This window comes from Chelonoidis abingdonii, chromosome 7 (assembly GCF_003597395.2).
Source record: "Chelonoidis abingdonii isolate Lonesome George chromosome 7, CheloAbing_2.0, whole genome shotgun sequence".
NCBI classification, from domain to species: Eukaryota; Metazoa; Chordata; order Testudines; family Testudinidae; genus Chelonoidis; species Chelonoidis abingdonii.
In genome coordinates, this window is record NC_133775.1 from 9094527 (window position 1) to 9115847 (window position 21321).

At 43.7% G+C, this 21321-nt stretch overlaps 1 protein-coding gene across 1 annotated transcript in view; it reads right to left on the reverse strand.

Moving 5' to 3' along the window:
• Positions 1–21321, reverse strand: part of AGBL4 (AGBL carboxypeptidase 4) — a 1477624-nt gene that overhangs the window by 869341 nt on the left and 586962 nt on the right. Inside the window, exon 5 of the mRNA XM_075067593.1 lies at positions 1879–2095. Coding sequence (XP_074923694.1) covers positions 1879–2095 — 217 coding nt within the window. The remainder of the gene's footprint in view (positions 1–1878; positions 2096–21321) is intronic.

Here is a 21321-nt window from a genome sequence, read left to right on the forward strand (position 1 = left end):
ATAAAATTTGGAGCTATACACAGATAAATTCCATGCCATATTTTGAATGGCATGTTTAATTTTCTGAAATATGAAAAATAATATTTAGTGGCGATAGGTAATGCAGTGTTAACTAGATTTAAAGACTACATCTGTCTGTCAAAATGCAGATAAAAGACAAATGCCTCATATCTCAATGTTTTAATCAGTCAGTCGTGGTTTTGATGAACATGCAAATGTGACTGTTTTATTCTCTATTTTCACAGAGAGTGAAAGTTAACAAAACCAGTTTTATGTTACAATTAATGACAGTTGTGTCCTCTGATATTAATAATTAAACCCCACAAAATCAAAATGATTAAGTTTTCTACTCCCAATTCCCTTTGGATTTTGTGTTTTCCTTTTAATTATTTTCATCTTCCCCATGTAATTGTTGGGCCTCCTAACTGGGATGATTAGTATCAGCCAGGGATGTGTACTGGGCTTCTCTTAATGAAGAATTTGCTTCACCAATAAAAAGGTTTTAAATGGTGGGCCTCTTTGTTAATTCTTTTCTTAATTTCCCATTTTATTTCATTTTTATATAAATCTGGTGCTAGTAAAGGGAACCAGACAGGCCTAGTGAATGAAGTTCTCTATTTATCCCAGTGTTTCTAAGTCTCACAATTTTGTTACGAATCTCATGATATTTTGTAGATTTTTTCTATAAAACTCCATCTGCTGGAGATTGCATAAGAATTTCAGCTCTCATAAAAAACAAAAAGACAGAAAAAAGAAAAAAGTTTCTAGCCTTTATGATTGTGGAGAAAAGCTTGTGAAGTAAGGGCACCCTAAAGGCTCAGAAACCAAGGCAAATAAAAAAGAACCAACATTTATGATTTTGAAAAACACTCATGATTTTTAAGCCAATCTTATTATTTTGGGGGCTGAGGGCCTGTCTACACATTAGATGCAGCGAGTTGATTTAGCAGGTCTCGTGAAGACATGTTAAATCAATGGCAGATCATTCTCCCATCAATTTGTGTCCTCCACCTCCCCGAGAAGGGTAAAGGATGTTGATGGGAGACACTCTTCTGTCGACACAGTGTGGTGTAGCCACTGTGATAAGTGGATCTAACTACGTCAACTTTAGTTATGTTATTCATGTAACCGAAGTTGCATAAGTTAGATTGATTTACTGTGGTAGTGTAGACCACCCCTGAGTCAGGATTCTGGAATGTCTGGGTTTGGCAATACTTTCATTCACAGAAAAGTTACATCAAGGTGAGTAGAAGTTCAAGTTTTTCCCATAATGCTCAGATTCAAGCCTGACCAGGAAGGACCATCTCTTGGGGAGAAAGAATAGGCTTAGTTTCTAGCCTCATTTTATCCTTTGACAAGAAGTGTGTCAGTTAGAACCAACTGTGGTGGCATTTTATTTTTGAGGTGGACATTAGAAGTGGGACTAAGACAGCTAAACCCATTTTACATGAGCCACCAAAATATTCAACCATTTTTAGGGGTACGTTATCTACCCACTTTTCTTTTTGCATATGGTAGTAAAGGCTATAACCCCATTCTGAAGAAATCTCACAGAAATACAAGACAGGATGCCAAGTATAAAATTTCCCCTGTAAAGCTGTTTCAGTTTTCCGATTTAATATCTTTGGAGGTGAACTGGTCCTACATGTTAATCTTAGTGTTGCACTACATGTTGCAGAAGAGATATTTTATATGAAATTAAATTACCATTTGTCTATATTTCACCATGCAACTAAGCTGCCTCATGTGTCACTGATAGCAGTAAAACAAATATGTGCATATGTACTTTAGCAGGGATGATGAATTATAATGTGTAAGTATTTAAGGGCAGACATCCATAATGAAGCATGCTAGTTGGCAAACATGCTTATTACTTACCACACTGAGTCCCAGCAATTCTCTGTAAAAGTAGTCCATGTTCCTCCTTTGTAAGTTGTCGAGATAGTGTCGGAGCCGAGTATATGTGTACGGATAGCAGTAGGCAAATTGGTAAATGTCATCCTCCCGGTCAAAGCAGAAAGCAAATGACATGACATAGTTCTTTCTGTGGTCTGGGCAGCGATAGTAATATACATTTTTAGGTGGCAGCCTTTGCCTAAAAAACAAAACACATACAAATGTGTGGACATAAGAATCTTGATAAATTCAAACCTTACAATAAAACTAACTTAAATTCATATTCTTGGCAGAACTAATTAAGTGAAGCAACTGTGAGCCTCAGTGGCTCAGAGGTTGGTAACTGGATGGCAAACCTTTCAAGGACATTATTGGAACACATTCTAGATGGACCATATGGAGTGACTCTGTGCCTGGAGGCGTCTCTTTTCAGGTCGGGGTTAGGCATATTTAATGCAACAGTGTCTTGACAAGATATACATTGAACTTAGGGAAGTTTCTGTATTGCAATCCAGTTTAATGGTGAGGAGATATATAGAAACATAGCACAAGTATCAGGAAAAATCAGTTCTTGAGAAACAAAAACCTCGTGTTTAATGAGGTTGTAGAATGACCCTAGAAATTCTCTCTTCTGAAACAGCCACCTGGTCCTAATTTAGAAAGCAAGAGGGATGAGAGTTTAGTCTAGAATTACTGTATCCTTTGGAAATCCCAGGCTAAATGCATATGGAACCCAGTTACTATGGTGTTGGGCATATTAAACATGCAAATACAATATAATGACTCACTACAGTGGAAGCGCTTACATGATTATGTCAATGCCTGTATCAATTTAAGGGTTGATGAATGCCAATATCTAGTCTCGTCAGATGTCTTTCACAACCATCCAAATTCAATATGATTCTCTTATTTCACATTTGTGTTGTGAAGTACTTCAGAGATATGAGTAAAGACCCTTGATATGGACAGATGCTGTTCAATGTCTCTCTTCACATTCTCTCTGGGTGTTGGATACAGGTTCTCTGCCTGCATCTAGACAGTCAGATTCTCTAGTTATACCATGTTCATGTAATTTAATGCAACTAATTTACCAGTCATGTTTGGCAACAGCACACTGTAGTCCTGCAGACTCCAACTAATTCAATTATATAGTATTATAAACAGGTCTCATCTAATGGTCATAGCTGATCTCAGCTAAACCAGGATCATGGTGAGGGAAAACATAATACGATTTACAGATGGAGCAATGGTAATGTGTCCTTTCTGAGAAGCTAGACTACTGCAGAGCATCAATTTTGGCCTTTCATTGCTAATAAGAAATGGAGAACAAAACTCTCTCATTGTGCACACGCTTGCCAATTGACAGCCATTAAGGAGTATGATCAGCAAAACTCAGGAGCTACAAAGAGAACAAAATAGGAATTGAGATGCTGTTGGATAAATACAATAGACAGTGATGCAGTTATTTAGAGTTGAAATAAAAATTATTTGCCCCTCTTATTGCTGTGGTTCTTGAACACAGATGGTTTTGAAGGTTTCCTTCTGTATTTGTGGTTTTCTAAGACTTTTACTTACTGCTGACAATTTATCCTAACAAAGTGGAAATGATTTTTAAGGCCACATATGTGAAGGACACAAAAATACTTTTCAATTTTTTTTAGAAGTACCATTGGGCGAAAAATTGTCACCAGCCGTCTGCATAAAGTAACTTCATCTAATAGGTTCATCGAGTATCTTAACATATTTCTATCACTCCCTCTTACTCTGGAGTGCTATAGGACATCCCTCATTTGCTCTCAAATCAAACAGATGATGTGGCAGTGGGTAAATGTATTCTAGCTCCCAGTTCTCAAACAGTAATGCAAGTTTAAATGGTATGTTGCTGAGTTGTTGAACTTTATTTGTTTCCAAATTAGCAGAGGGGGAAATAACAAAGGGCAGGCCTTACTTTATGCAATAATAACTGTATGTAAAATGGGACCAACGGGGAAATTCAGAATTCCAGAAAGGGTAATGCTAATTGAAATTCATCTGCTGATAGTTAATGTTTAAATGATGAACGGTTCAATAATTTTGTACTTTGAAGCAAGTTAAAGATAACTTTTGATAATGTATGAAATACACTTTTGATATTTCATTCCCTTTCCCCTTCATTATAGAAGCTAAGCATCTGTTTTATTATCCACTTTGACACACCATTTTATGGCTGCATTTGGCTATTATGGCTAATCTCGATGTCTAGGACATCTGGTATTGACATTTCACTATCTGGTGTCTGACACAGCAGTAGAAACCATCCTCAATTCCTAGGTTTAAATTCACCCTCTCAGGGCAGAAATGGTTTAAATTAAGAGTTTGGGCACTATCTTCCAAAAATAATTATAATAGTACTCCTGTCACTGCTAATCTATTCTTATCTCTCCCACCACTTTGTCACTGCTAATCTATTTGTGAGTCATACGGAGAAAGAGAGTCAGTGTTTAGATACCAACAACACATCTTTACATACAGGAGCCTAATCAGATTCAGATCTTATCTTGGAATTTAAAAAGAAAAGAAAAAAAGATAGAACGAAAAAGAAAAGAGACACAGTGCTAGATATCACCAACTGAGTTTTTGATAATGAAAAGACATTGCTCGGTTCTTGAATTAACCTTTGTGTCCTAGACACACGATTGTTTACTCTTTCCCTATTTTGTTCTATGCCTTCTGGAAAAGGACACCCACACACTGTGGCAGCAGCTGCTCCTATTAATTTAAAGCTATTACAAAAATTAAAATTAAACCCAATTACTCTGGCTGGTTTATAGTCGGGGAACGGCTTAGTCTGATTGTTCCCTCTGGTTATGGACAAAAACAATATTCCTACCTATAGGCAGCTGCCAGTGGAATACTAATGCATCCAGGGCCTGGCAGGGACAGATTCAGAATGCAGAGTTTAACTGCATTTCTGAGTAGAGAAAAATATCGTATCACGGATCTGCAGAAATGTACCGACTTCCTAGACTGTATATCACATTGCAGTCATTTCATGGTTAGCACTAGGACAGCAAAGTTATGGAGGAACCTTGATACTTTTATTTGTCATTCTGCATTTCCAAGCAGTGAACCCCCATGAATGTGCCCTGCTAATTGATACACAAGTGCCTGAATCTCATCACTTCAGAATGGTTATGTAAAGGAAAACCCCATGAATTCCAAGCACAGCTGCACCACGTAACATCTTCCATGCAACTTATTTTCAGTTTGTTTTTAGAAATGTATTACAGAAACATGGTTTAAAATTTTACCTGTTTTGAAACAAATTTGGGCTGCCAAGTTTGCAAAATTACATGCCAAAATCATCCAGGTGATAGTGGAGTACAGACAGAAAGCTTTCCACTCCACTTCTGGCTCTCCTCATAATCCTAGGAGAAGTGCTGCAGCTAGAGAAGGGCATTCCAAGGCAATGCTCAAGGGTCCAAGTTTTTGAGTTCATTCACTTCCTGCCCTAGCAAACCACTACATCTAATCCTTGTACTCATTTGCTACTCTAGGTAAGGATGGGGTGTGATTGACACATTGTTCCCCAGAATACACACACATTATCAACACTGTGTTTATAGAGTACAATATGATGAGATTTTCAAAACCATCAAGGGGATTGGGTGGCAAAAATCCCATTGACTTCAGTGGGGGCAGGAATTCACTCCATCTCTTATGATGGGAAGCAAGTATCTAAATTCTGCGTTTATGTAGCATCCAGCAGTGACTCCAGGTACCAGCGCTCCAAGCACGTGCCTGGAGCAGCAAGCCTCAGGGGGTGCCCTGTCGGTCCCTGCGAGGGCGGCAGTCAGGCAGCCTTTGGCGGCTTGCCTGCAGACGGTCCTCTGGTCCTGTGGATTCAGCAGCAATTTGGCGGCGGGTATGCCGAAACAGCGGGACTGGCGGACCTCCTGTAGGCATGCCACCGAATCTGCGGGACCGGGGTCCTCCCACAGGTGTGCTGCTGAAGGCAGCCTGCCTGCCGTGATTGGGGTGGCAAAAAAGCTAGAGCCGCCCTGGTAGCATCCAGAGCAAATGGGCTCCTGGTCCATGGTGGGGTTCATAGGTGCAATCACAATGCAAACACTAAATAATAATAATTACTTTTGAGGTTTTTCCTAACATGGGAGTAAATCTGGAAGTCTTTACCCAGACAAAACTCCCGATGGCTTTAAAGAGCAACCTAAACTGTATTTGGCCCATTTTTAATATGGCACTCAGACACAAATTAAACAATTGCCACCATCTTCAGGATTGGCCAAATCTATTACTGTTAGTAGACAGCAAAGAAATGATGATGATCTTTGGAGGAAAAACAAAAAGTGATAGGTGCTGTAAGGGACTAATGGATGGAAAATAATAAGTGATATTACTTGTAGAGAAGCGATTAAATGAGTATGCTTGCAAAGTAATGTTAGCAGTGGTGACAAACTGCGATCATTTTCAGCTACCATCAGTTTGCAGCAATAGAGATGTAAGTTTACTAAAATCACTGAACTACAGGTTCTTTTAGGCCATTGCAAGTGATGGGCCTGAATCAAAACCTTAAATCAGAGAATCATAGAATATCAGGGTTGGAAGGGACCTCAGGAGGTCATCTAGTCCAACCCCCTGCTCAAAGCAGAACCAACCCCAACTAAATAATCCCAGCCAGGGCTTTGTCAAGCCTGACCTTAAAAACCTCTAAGGAAGGAGATTCCACCAGCTCCCTAGGTAACCCATTCCAGTGCTTCACCGCTCTACTGACTGAAAAAGTTTTTCCTAATATCCAACCTTAAACCTCCCCCACTTGCAACTTAGATCATTACCTTGTTCTGTATCTGCTACACAATTAGAACAGTTTAGATTTAGATTCACCTTTTGATATCCCCTTCAGGTAGTGAAAGCAGCTATCAAAATCCCCTCATTCTTCTCTTCTGGCAGACTAACAATCCCAGTTCCCTCAGCCTCTCTCATAAGTATGTGCTCCACCCCCTATCATTTGTGGTTGCCCTCCCGGATTCTTTCCAATTTTATCCTAATCCTTCTTGTAGTGAGAGGGCCCCAAAACTGGACACGGTCCTCAGAAAGCCTCACCAATGCCGAATAGAGGGGAATGATCACATCCCTCGATCTGCTTGCAATGCCCCTACTTATACAGCCCAAAATGCTGTTAGCCTTCTTGGCAACAAGGGCACACTGCTGACTCATATCCAGCTTCTCGTCCACTGTAAAGCCAAATACCTACAAACTTTTGTGGTGTTTGAAGTCCAAACACAAATCCAGACCTTAATTTTGCAAATGACTTCAGACTTTCAATGGACCAATCCCAAACTCCAGATCTGAGCATCCCTCAAATTTTAGACATCCAAATCTAAATCTGACAACTTGACTCCAATCTATTAATTGAAGAGTTCAACAATGCTGGAGAAAATATGAGCAAGTTAGTCGTCCACTAAAAACTTTTCTTGCCTTTTGTGAGTCAGCCCTTTCAAACGGAGGTACTTATGGTTCGATTTTTCTTTTAGTCTGAAGCATTATTTTTCTCTTCACTTATTACTGTTGTCAACTAGAGCTGCCATCTTCAAAATTCCAAACTTAAGGTGACAGCATAAATTCCTAGGATTTTCATTGCACAGGACTCTACACTTGATTCATGGAGCAATAGTGGGTGTTACAAGTGGAGTTAAGTGCTCTTTGCAGAAAGCAGAATCTGTTTTGGCACGGCTGGCTCAGGCAGTTTCAGACACTGAGAAATAACAATCTTGCTTTTGTACTTGCTAACATTAATTAGAATGGCCACTAAATAGATTCCTCATCCTTTACAACCCAGCTGTGCAACTCAAGGTCTTCTACCTCTACAAGCATCTGGTTTCTTCTCACTGAGTAGGAAAATCAAAGTTGCATGTACATCAATGGGTTTCTTAAGATTGGAAAGGCTGCAGTCTCAGTATATCACAAAGCACAAAGCTTCCAAGGGTTAATGCATTAACTGAAATAATTAAATGAACTCTATGAGGAGTGCTTGGTAACTGAAATAATTAAATGAACTTTGCAAAGATTGCTTGTTAACGGTTTGTATTCTTTACAACTTCAAGGGAAAAAACAAAAAGGAATTTTTTTTTCAGATTTATTACAATATACAGTGAAGAGAGAAAAGATTAATTTGATTTTTGGAGGATTCCTTCATTTAAAATGCTTGTAATGAATCTGGAAAACTGTAAATATTTCACTGGTATAATGAAACCTTTTGGCAGGGCAGGCTTCTTACAAGGCCCAGTCCTGCTCCATTTAAGTCAGTGGCAGGAGGACTGGTCCCCTAGACAAACACCACCATAAAAAGGGCAGGAAACACATTCCAGGATAAATTTACATACTTTAGAAAGCTTGATAGCTTAATACTGGGGTCAGATTTTCTAAAGTGGTCACCTAAATTGTACCCACAAACTCTGCGCATGCAATTATCTACTTTGCACTGCAAACATGTGCATGGGCACATTTTTCAGAAAAACTGTAGGAAGCTACTTTGGAAAAATCATCCCTTCCACTCAGAAAAATTCACTGGTGAGGGGAATCAGTGGAAAATGACAATAAGGACCCTCTGTTGTTCTGTGTTTGTACAGCACCTACCTCAATGTAATCCTTGTCTATGACCAGAGCTTCTAGGCACTATGGAAATACAAATAATGTAACTACTCCAAGTCAGTCAGAGGGGTCTGGTTGGAGACATCACTGATGAAAAGGATGTGAAATGCTAAGGAAAGGGCCTGCAATGAAGCAGTGTGGAGTACTCAGAAAACCACTCTCTAACAGCAGATCAGGATTAGAAGATGTAACACAGAATTAATCACTTGCTATTTAATATTGCTGGCAAAAATGCAAACAGAAAAAATTACTCCATACGTTGTTACCTCTCTGTATTCTTAATCCCTTCTGCGGCCACATCTAGCCACCATTCACCAAGATAAATGTAACGAGTTTTGTATGTGCTAGCTAGCTACAGACAGATGCTTGGATGAGTGAAACACCCAGCTCAGCAGTCTTTGTACATGCAAAAAAAAAATGGTTACTCGCCTGCTCATAACTGTTGTTCTTCAAGATGCGTTGTTCATGTCCATTCCAACCAGGTGTGTGTGCACCACGTTCATGGTAGCCAGAAGATTTTTCCCATAGCAGCATCCATCAGGTTAGTTTGGGCATCCCCGGGAGTTTTGCCTTCATGGCACTCAATACAGAGCCCTGCCGACCTGCCACACCCTCAATTCCTTCTTGCCGGTTACTCCAACAGAGAGGTAGGAAGGTGGGTATTGGAATGGACATGAACAACGCATCTCAAATAGCAATGGTTACGAGAAGGCGAGTAACCATTTTTTCTTCTTCGAGTGATTGTTCATGTCAATGCCAATCAGGTGACTCACAAGCCCAAGTTCAGGAGGTGGGGTCAGAGTCTTCCACTGATTGGGGCACTGCTCATCCAAAGGCCGCATCCTCTCTGGCCTGCTGAGTAATCGCATAGTGCATGGCGAAAGTATGGATAGGGGACCACGTCGCCACTCTACAGATTTCCTAAGTGGGGACCTGCACCAGGAAAGCTGTTGATAAAGCCTGCACCCTGGTGGACTGCACAGTAATTGGAGATGCAGGAATCCCTGACACTCACAAATACAGGACGCGATATATGATGAAATGCATTGTGATGACAGAGGCTGTCCTTTCATTCTGTCTGCCACTAAAACAAATAACTGGATCAATTTTCTGAATGGTTTTGTTCTCTCGATGTAAAAGGCTAGCACCCTTTGGACATCCAGAGAGTGGAGTCTCTGCTCCCTGCCGGTGAAATGCCAGGAGAAAGATGTCCTGGTTGATGTGAAACTGCGACACAACCTTCAGGAAGAAAGCAGGATGAGGCCGGAGTTGAACCTTGTCCTTATAGAACACGGTGTAGGGAGGCTCTGATGTTAGGACCCTGAGCTCAGACACTCTCCTGGCCGAGGTTATCACTACCAGGAATGCCACCTTGTAAGAGAGGCAGAGCAGGAAGCACGTCACCAATGGTTCAAAGCGGGGGGTGTCCCGTGAGCCTTGAAAAGAGCAGGTTGAGGTCCCAGGCAGGGACAGGCTGATGGACGTTAGGGTATAGCCTGTCGAGCCCTTTAACGAATCGGCTGACCATGGGGTTAGCAAACACAGAGCAGCCCTCCATGCCCAGGTGGAAGTCCATGATGGCATCTAAGTCCACTCTTATTGATGACAACAAAAGCTCCTGCTGCTTCAGATGGAGGAAGTAGTCCAGAATAAGCAGCACTGAGGCTAGCATAGGGGACAAATGGTACTGCACCAAACAGACTGAAAATCTCTTCCACTTGGCAAGGTATGTGGCTCTCATAGAGAGTTTTCTGCTGCCAAGGAGGACCTGTCTAACTTGCTGAATCCAGTGAAGGGATGATGGTGGCCAAAGAGACCATGCGGAACCTGAGTTTCTTCACAAACTTGTTGAGATCTTCTAGGTCCAAGATAGGCCTGAGGCAGTCTTTGACTTTTGGTATTAGGAAATACCAGGAATAAAAGTCCTCACACCTGTGCTCCTGAGGAACCTTCTCCACTGTCCCTAGCGATAGGAGCAACTGCACCTCCTGCATAAGGAGCTGCTCATGAGAAGGGTCCCTGAAAAGGGACGGAGAAAGAGGGTGGAAGGGCACAGAATTGGATGGAGTTTCCCCTCTCTGCTGTGTGGAGCATCCAGCAATCTGAAGTGATATGGGACTATGCTTGGTAGAAAGGGGACAGTCGGGAGGAAAAGTAAGGTGGGGTAGATCCAGTTTTTGTTCTGGTGTGCCATCCTCGACTGCACCTTCAAAAAGCTGGTTTGGGGCCGGAAGGTGGTTTGGGTTGGCCAGAGTTCTGGCCTAAGGACGGGTATTGTTTTTTTCTGCCATTCCTGTTCCTCCTCTGAGAACTGTCCTGGTAGTTCTGCTGATAGAACCTCAGAGGAGGTTGCCGCCCAAAGTCGTGAGGGTGGCTCATGAATCTTTCAGGCTATGCAGCCTCTTGTCTGTCTTTTCAGAGAAAAGAGACACCCCTCAAATGGGAGGTCCTGAATGGTCTGTTGGACCTCATAAGGGAGCCTCAAGACTTGGAACCAGGAGCCCCTTCTCATGGCCGCTCCAGTAGCCATGACCCTAGTGGAGGCATCAGCGCTGTCGAACGTGGCCTGGAGGGAAGCCTTTGAGACTAGCTTCCTCTCCTCCACCAAGGCTAAAAACTCAGCTCGGGAGTCTGAAGGGAGGAGCTTTGTAAATTTGGCCATTGCCTCACAGTGTTGTAAGAGTACCTGCTGGTTCAAAATATGGAGCTGCAGACCCCCTGTAGAATAGATCATAGAATATCAGGGTTGGAAGGGACCTCAGGAGATATCTAGTCCAACCCCCTGCTCAAAGCAGGACCAATCCCTAACTAAACTCCCAAATGGTTCCTCAAGGATTGAACACAGGACCCGGGGTTTAGCAGGCCAATGCTCAAACCACTGAGCTATCCCTCCCCCATCTTTCTTCTAACAAGGTCGAGTCACTTAGCCTCCCTGTTTTTAGGGGTGGCCCCCTAGAAACCCTGCCACTCATGCTTATGAGCAGCATCCACGACAAGAGAGTTGGGAGGTGGGTGGGAATACAACTGTTCATACCCATTGGATTGCACAAAATAACGCCTCCCGTTGTGTTTGGCAGTGGGTGGCAAGGAAGCTGGGGTCTGCCACAGGGTCTTGATGGTATCCACAATAGTATTAATAAGTGGCAAGGCAATATGAGAAGGACCTGAGGGGGTGAGGAAATCCACCATGGGATCAGCTTCCTCGACCACCTCCTCAGCCTTAATGCCCAGACCCTGAGCAGCCCTTTGCAGCAACTTTTGTAGCACCCAGTTGTCCTCAAGCGCCAGGGCTATGGCTGTGTCTGCTAATGCCTCATCCAGAGATGATGAGGAGGAAGCCCCTATAAGCAACAGCTGCTCCCTGCCATCAGCTCCCAAGGGGTCCCGCGACTCTTGGGGGTCTCAGGGGAATGTTGGTGCCAATGGAGTGCCCATCAGCACTGAGGCTGTCATTGCCGAACTCGGCATTGGTACAGGAACTGGAGACACTGATGGTGCTGCCGGTGGAGCCAGTGCCAAACCAGCTGGCTGAGCTGAAGATGATGGCGGGACTGATGTCTGTGCCACTGTTGGTACCGAGGTCGTTGGTGCCGAAAATGCTGTCAGGACTGGAGCGGGAGTTGGTGCCGAGATCGCTGTCGGTGCCAAGGTCGAAAGAGTCGCTGGTGCTGAGGCTGGTGCCGCAGTCGATGGTGTTGGCATGCGGGCAGGTGCCAAGGCACGCTGCGCAGTTGATGGTGGGACAAATGTGGCTAAGGCCACCAAAGACGCTGCGGAGCAATATCCTTGGATCCCTCCCTGGCTCTGGTGAAAGGCCCAGTGGGTCCAGAATGGCCAGTATGGTGGATTCTGTCACTGCGGTGGCTGTGCCTGGAGCTCTCTCGCCTTGCCCTTGATCTTCGGCTCCTACTCCTCTGAGAGCGGCAGGAGTCAGACTCTGACTCCAAGGTCTCCGAGACTGAAGACCACAGAAGTGCCAAGCTTCAATGCATCAAGCATCAAGAGCTTGGGAAGCAACTAGGCTCTCTGTCTGAGTAGGCCAGTGCTGAAGGATGTGGAGAAGGGGAATGCCTAGACATCATTGCCGGCTTCCCTCTTGACTGCACCTGGGGGTGGAGTGGGACCACCAGCGCAGGAGATTCCTTCCTCCTAGGGGGCAATAATGGTGCCAAAAGGTGCAGAAGATCTCGAGCAGCTTCAAAAGCTTCTGGCGTCAAAGGAAGTGGCAGCTTCTGGCCCGTAGTGACCGGTGAATGTGCGCGGCCTGGACACAATAGAGTCCACGCAGACCTAATGGGGGATCTCGAGCTGTGGCCCTCCTGGGGTCTCACTTATTTAGATTGAGCTGGAGGTGACTGACTGTCTAGCTTCTTTTTCTTCTGAGACACCGGTGAGTGCTCTCTGCTGGGCCTCAGGAGATGCCATGTCGGTGCCAAACGTCCCGAAATGAGTCCTTTCTTGGCACCGAACTCAACGATAGTACTGAGGCACTCCGTGTCACTGAGGAAGTGTTAGGAGCCAGATCCCCTGAGCCTGGGTCCAAATGGGGGCAGAGAGCTGCCTCCAGGAGGATCACTTTAAGCTGCTGCTCCATTTCTGTAACAGTTCTAGGGCGGAACTTGCGGCAGATCTTACAGAGATCCTTTTAGTGATCCTCCCCTAGGCACTGTCAGCACGAGGAGTACGGATCACTCTTTGGCATGTGCTTCATGCAGGCCACACAGTTTTTAAATCTCAGAGACAGCTCCGGGGAGTCAAAAGGTGGGGGTGAGACCCCAACAACTCTAATTACTAACTAAAACTACTAAGATAAACTAACTACATACAAAGAACTGGAGTTGAACACACTTGCTAAAGCAAGGACTATGGGAAGTTCCAGCCTACCGTCACTGGTGGTAAGAAGGAACTGAGGGGGTGGAAGGTCAGCAGGGTTCTATATTGAGCACCATGAAGGTGCGACTCCAGAGGGCGCCCAGACCGACCCGACAGATGCTGCTAGGAGAAATAAAACTTCCGGCTATAGTGCACGTGTGCACTCGCACACACCTGAATGGAATCAACAAGAACTCAAAGAAGAACCCGACTTTGCTACAGACTTCAGTGGTAGTTTTGACTGCACAGGACTGTAGGATCAGTGCCAAAGAGGAGATAATCAATTTCTACTAATCTTTACTTCACAATGGATTTTGTGGTACAATCAGAGCCACTGTTCTCATTTTACTTCTGACTGTGAGCAACTATTAGATTTTCTATCCTTATTCTCTCCTGAAAAAGATACGGTTTGAACTAGAGTTAGGTGAGAACTGGCCATCATGCAGACAGTTTGTGTCATGTTGCTTAAATTCTCTAAACCTCAGCACAGCATTTTTGTCTTTTATCTTTTTCATAGCTTGTTTACTGATCCTCAGTGTCAGTGTGTCAGGTGGGGTCCAGGCTTGCCATAGCCTGCCAGAGGCCTCGTCTTGCAAAGATGCTACAGCAAATATCTTAGGGTAGTTGTCAGACATGAATGGCATTCCAAAATCCCTTACCACCAGCATGTGCAATAACCCTTTCCACTGGAGAGGCAGCAGGTTTAATTTATCTTCTCCATCTCAAATATTTCCTTTCCACTGCAACCAAATGTATATACCTTCCTACATCTTTGTTTGTCCTGGCCCTTGCGGTAGTGGCTTCCCTCCATAGCTACAGTAGCAATAAATCTCCAGTACTGTACTTATTTTATAAAAACTCTGTCTAAAACTGCAGGAATAATGAATGGTGCTGACTTTTGTGGTTGTTGAAGTATGCTTTGTCTACTGACCATGAGGGTTCCAGACAGTTATTCCTAGTTAAAGATATCCTCTAGGTAATCATTAAAAAAAAAAAAAAAAAAAAAAAAAAAAAAAAGGGGTTTCCAGAATATGCCAATGTGGTTCTGAGCTTTGTTTCTACAGTTCGGGTTCTCAATCTGGGGATCACAAAAAGGTGTCAGAGGGGTAGGTCACAACCATCTTACCCATCCCATATTGCTAAGTGGGAGGGGACCAGTGGTGGAAAAGGGATTGCCATATAGAAATTGTTGAGAGTCATGGACAGAGGCATCACACCATGGATCAGGGAGGACCATCTTACTCAGTCTGCAGCACGGTTACCGTTCTGAAGACTGTGACACCAAGAGGATATAAACAAACTAGAGGCAATTCAAAGAGCAATAAATATAATGAAGACTTATTTGAGAAAAAGTAAAAACTAAATACAGTATGAGAAGCTTGTCATACAAAATGTCTAAGGGCTAAATCTGCCTCTGACTCATCTGTGCATGAAAAGCTGAAAGCCACTAGTTTCTCTGCATGTTGTTCTCTCCACACCTAACTTTTTAGCCATGCAGAAGTTGGAGCCATGCCCAAGAACCCTGCCATTTAAAAGCAAGACTCCCCTGACATCTGCCGGGAAGACTGGATGATCAGAAGACAGCTAGAAGGTGCCAACAGGAAAGAAAGAGTAAACATCCAACCAGAAGAGGAAGGTGTTTTAGCAATTGGACCTGGGAACAAGGAAAGCTGACATGTGGAAACTGAAGCAGGGAGGTGGCAGATCAGAAGGCTGAGAGAGGCAAATAGGAAAGATCTATTTTAGGGTGCATGGGATTGGGACGCAGCCAGCATGCAGAAAGGAACAGAACAGATGACCTTGAATGCCTTTCCCACTTCTAACTTCCATGGCTCTAATTGAGAATAATTCTGAAAATTTGAACTGGACAAATTCCATGGGTGTTTAGATTACTATGGGAGAGAGGGGAAAATGTAATTAAAATTGTCATCAGTTCTGAGAATACATACACACACACAAGAGAACAAGCTGCTATGTAAGATGTTCCTATTCAGAACCGGAATATACTCAGTCCAGTTAACTTTTATTGGGACATCTGATTCTGGGAATGCCCAATATATTTCAATCTATCCCATGACATCTCTTCACTAATAATTTACTATTATCTTGGTAGCATTTTACACACACCCAATCCTTCCCCCATATACACACCATTTTCTTTCTTTATTCCCTCCTGTGCCTCAGAATAACCTGACACAATTTATCAGCAGAGGAAGGCTGATTATGCTTCTGTGCTGGCTGAAGGATGTCTTGCCAGGGTGAGGTGGAACATATGGAGCACCCTACCTCTGCAGTGTATCCAGGGCAAGCAGGCCTGGGAATGAGGGACCAACCCAAATCCCAAACTCCAGTCCCTATACTACACTGCCAGTAGACCATTGGGTCAGCTCTAATAGACTCTTAGCCTCAATTACCAAATTAGCCTTTTCCTCACTTTCCCCATCTCACTTTCCCATCTGTTCATCTATTCCCACACCCCTTTCTTCCGCAAGAATAATTTTTTAAAATCCATGTGAACTTCATTTAGGTTATTCTCAGATGACTTCTCTTTCATGTAAGAATAATTTATAAGTCTCACAAGAGCTCAGAGTTGCAGCAGGATTTTGGTAATGTCTGAGTGCTATATTTATGTTAGATACTGATGAGTTCATGCACATACAAATACTACCATAGTGAAGATTTCTAACGTATCACATAAATTTGGTACGAGATTCAGCTAACTACTGGAGAAACAAGGAGGAAAGTGGATCTGAGGATGTTTTTTTCCAGTCCTTTCTTGGTTTAGACTGAGGAATCCAAGGGTAATTTGGATCGTAAGGCTGGTTTTCACCTTATTTTTATTGCTGATAAGTATCACAATATTTTTGAAATTAGAAAATATAAATGCACAGCAAGATATAGGAATACAAGAACTGCCATAATGGATCAGACCCGAGGTTGAACTAGTCCAGTATCCTGTCTCTCACGGTAGCCAGTACCAGAAGCTTCAGAAGATTTAGAATCCTGCAGTAGACCCCCCCCATTAGGACTTATCCTGGTCTCTGCAGCATGAAGTTCAACATGCCTTTCAAAACATTTGTCATCATTAATTAACAACGCTAGATATAATTTTAGCATTAGTCTTGATCTCATTCCTTATGCATCCAAACCTCTTAGCTTTTCTCACCACAGTGACATACATTGTCACTGAATTGTTTACAATGATGCCAGATTCTTCTCCTGAAGAATTTAATTTATTTTAAAACCCTAGAAGGTGTATGAATAGTTTAAATATTTCCCTCCAGTGTGCATACTTTGTATTTATCGACATCGAACGTTACCATTGTGTTGTCCATTTGTGCAGCTTGTTTAGGTGTCGAAGTTCCTCACAGTCTTGTTCAGTCCTGAATAATCTAAATAATTGTGTGTCATTTTCTACCTTACTACTCATCTCCTTCTCTACATCATTAATAAATATATTAAACATTTGACCTAGTACAGAACCTTGAGGCACCTAGTTATTAACCTTTTACCATAATGAAAATCGACCATTTAATCCTGCTGGTCTGTAATTTCCCAGAGCACCCTTAGAACCTATTTGAAATATAGATACAACATCTGGTACCCTCCAATTCTCTGAAACAGTTGCTGTTTTTAAAGACAAAGTGCATATTTTTTGTTAGCACTTAGCCACTTCATACTCTTGGATGTATGTCATCTGGGCCTCATGACTTACTGCTTTTTAATTAATCAATCATCTCTTCTGACATCGCAGTCTCTGATAATACCTCATCTTTATTTACAGAAAAAAGCAGGTTCAGAGTAGGTATCTCCCCAGCATCCTCTGCGGTGCAGAATGATGCAAAGAAATCATGTAGCTTCTCAGCAATGTCTTCCTTTCCCTTGATTGCTCCCTTTATCCCCTGGTGATCCAGCAGACCCACTAATTCTTTCATAAGCCTCCTGCTTCTTCTATACTTAAGGAATCTCGAGTGTTTTTTTTTTTTAAATACATTTAGCTATTTGCTCCTCAAAATCCATTTTTGGCCCTTCTGATTTCCATTGCCTGGTGGAATTTATGTTTCTGCGTATTGGCTTCAGTAGAATCAGCTTTCCAAATTTTGAAGGATTTCCGTTTGATTTGAATACCCTCAGAAATTTTTTCAGTTACCCATACTGGCTGGCTCTTTGACTTGTGTTAGGGGCCCTCCCTTCATCTCTTCCCCTGGTTCTTTTCGTGGAGACAGAAAGCAGAAGACCCAAAGTCCAAAGTGCAAGCAATGCAATGTTTATTGGGGTTAGTTTCAAACAAACATATCCATAGCTCTGATGTCGCAGAGCCTTTTCCCCAGTGTCTCAGTTTCCTTAGTAGGCATAATTATATCTGTGGTGTATGCCCTTGGTCTCACCCTTGCAATTTATGGTCATGTTCCATTTTGGAGGGTCTTGAGTCTGGGGGCTAGGGTACCACCTCTTTTGTATCCTCTGGGAGGGGTAAGGAGTGAGGTTGCACTTCAGTCAGGGACAGGCATTTCTTTGGCCTTTTACTGTTTCTTATGCCTCCCCCAAACCCCTTCACCCTCCCAGCTGGTTGCTTGACCTTGGCTTGAGATAGGAGGCGAGGCAGTCTTCAAGTGTGCACTCATATATTACACTTCCACTATACCCAGCAACACTTTTAGCTTTATTCCTTATCTTTTCTCATTGTAGTAAAAGCCCCATCTGGTTGTGGGAAATGCAACACACAGTGTCTTTGTTCACACATATTAATAAGGATATAAGAGTATCAAAAAATCAAACCCAAAATCCTATCTCAGGCTAACAGGCCTATATTCTAATACCCTGCAGATTCTCTTTTTGTTCAGTGACACACATGCCTTCTGAGGCACTATTATTATTATTTATTTATTTTAGTTTTCACCAAAACCAACACTAAAGATTTTACTTTCTTTATTTGTTAACTTTAGAACTTTTTGACTAAGCTTTAATTTACTGAAATCTTCCTTTCTAAGGTTGAATGTCACTGTGTCACTTTTAGGATATTAATTATTTGCTCTCACACTTCTCTTCCCTCCCTTTCCCCCTCCCAGTTCCTACAGTACTGGGATCTTACTGTTTCTTGTTGTTTTAGCTACGGCACCCATCAAAAGCCTTCTATATGCACAAGAGCACGACAGCTCCAAATACTTAGTGAAGTGACAATTCAAACTTGCATAATTGAAACGAGAAGGGCACGTACATTGTTGCTTCTGTAGCCCCAGAGCATTGCAGATACCAGTGGCAATTTGCATTCCTCCATTCCTGCCTCCCGCCCAAGCTTCCAGTACGCTACCCTCCCAATTTCAGAGACTCTCTGCAACACCCCCACCCCCTCCCTCATATTACAGCTATGTGCCCCCATGTTCCCCTTCCTCCATACTCTTGTCCCCGATTCTCTCTTCCATGCCAGGGGTTCTGTGTGCCCCCTCATTGCTCCCCTGACAGTTCTATTGGGGCTCTTAGGGTACGTCCACATCACAAAAGAAAACCCACCACAGCAAGTCTCAGAGCCCCGGTCAACTGACTTGGGATCATGCTGCAGGGTTAAAAATAACAGTGTGGACATTTGGGCTCAGGCTGGAAGGAGGAGGGTCTCAGAACCCAGCCTCCAGCTCTGGCTGCTACAGGCTCTCTTTTTTTGTTTCCTGTCTAGAGCTACCCTTATTATCACCTCTAAGCCCTCATTCAGGGCTTTTCCTCACAGAGGTTTCCTGTGAGTTCTTCCAGCCACAGGGCTGAGAGAGAGAGAGAGAGAGAGACTCCCTTTCTCAACCCCTCCCTTCTAAGCATCATTCTCTTTATATTGATCTAGCAGCGTGTTTTTAGCTCAGCTGCTACATTACTAATTAGCTAAAGGGCACCATTGGAGCATCTGATTGCTCCCAGGTATAGCCCACAGGGTTGTCATGAGCCCAAAATGTCCTGTAGGGCCACTGGCCCTAAGACACATGGGCACAAACGTTATCCCACTACATATAGATTCACATACAAAGAAATGCCATTGAATTAAGAGTATAAGGCCTTGCTCTGCTTGGTCAAAAAGGTGTGAAAAAGAATTAAACCCCCAAACCCATCTCCTCAAAAAAGTGCTAAGTAAACAAACAGACCTTTCAATATACCCAGAATATCAACCAATGTAGACTCTGTCAGATCAAGAAAGCAGGGCCGGCTCTGGCTTTTTTGCTGCCCCAAGAAAAAAACCCAAAAAACCTGCAGGGCGGCCAGAGCCAGAGTGCAAACTTTCGGCTAGCGGGACTCCCTGCGCTGCAGACGTGCCCCGGGCAGTGGAGTGCATGCCTTGGCTAGCATCGGGGGGAGGGAGGGAGCGGGGGGGAGAGAGAGAAGGGGGACGGCAAGGGCTTCCTTCAGCCAGGGCGCTCACCACTCGGCCCCTCCCAGGAGTGCTCTGCACCACTCTGGTCAGCGGGGAGGGAACGACATGGGCTGCCGGGCTTCCTGCAGACCTGGCACCGGCTGGAGCAGACAGAGCACATAGCCCGCTCCTAGCAGGGCACTCCCCTCCTCCGCGCCGCCATCCCCTACAGGGTAGCCAGAGTGGCAAACAAAAAAAGACAAAGAAAAAAATTCCTAGGATTGGACGGAATGCTGCCCCTTAGAATCTGCCGCCTCAAGCACAAGCTTGCTCGGCTGGTGCCTGGAGCCGGCCCTGCAAGAAAGGAAACAATATCAGAGTCAATCCACTGAGCACCCTGCTCCCAGGTCCAAGGTGTTCACATCAAGACACAGCTCTCCCAGCTGAGTTCAGCCATGAGGGTTAAGCACGAAGTCAACCACCAGACCTTCTCTGTCACCAGACTGCGATATTAATGAAGAACTTGAAAACTTTTTCCTAGGTCTCGATGCTCTGCAAGCCTCTTCACAATGCCCTTTCTTGCAGCTGGAGACGGTTCAGAAATAACCTTAGCAGGCTTGCTTCCCCAGATAATAGAGAATGAACGCACTGCAGAGGGGGTGCCCTCAGTCTTTAGGGGAAATAAAAAACAATTTTCTCCCTTTCTCTTTTCCAACATCCCTAGCTGCTGACCCATGAAGTAGTATTGATCTAAGAAGAGATTAAGTATCTTGCCCTCTCAGACACTTGTTATTTACAAAACACATGGATGCATGTTGGCTGAGGGAGAGTCAGAGAGAAGAGGGACCCAGGCATCCAAAAGCAATAACACTCCCGGGATTCCTTACCCAAAACACAAAGCTAAAAGCTAAGGGTACGTCTTCACTACTGGCAGTATCGGCAGGTAGCAATCGATTTCTCGGGGATCGATATATCGCGTTTCATCTAGACGCGATATATTGATCCCCAAACGCGCTCCTGTCGACTCCAGAACTCCACCAACATGAACAGCGGTAGTGGAGTCGACAGGGGGAGCCGCGGACATCGATCCCACGCCGTGAGGATGGTAGGTAACTCGATCTAAGATACTTCAACTTCAGCTATGCTATTCATGTAGCTGAAGTTGCTTATCTTAGAGCGATCTCCCGCCCTAGTGTAGACCAGCCCTAAGATGCTGCAATGATGTGTTGCTGGAGAGAGGGGGACATGAAAAATGGTATGTGTAGCACTAATCTTGTTTTTTCAAGCTGCATGTGTGTTATCAACCAGGCCTCTTCCACTTTTCACAATAGTGCTAACATCATTTTTTTGATAGCCATTTAAATATATATATATAAAAAAAAATCCCCTCTCACCCCTATGGGTGGTATGTGTCTTCCTCAACCTCGGGTCCTCTACCAGAGGCCTGGGAGTTTGAGGGTTCTGCGCAGTATCTTAGCTGTTGCTAGCACTGCACTCTTCTGGACAGAGAGCTCTGATGTTGTTCCTGGGATCTGTTGGAGCCACTCACCCAGCTTAGGAGTCACAGCCCCGAG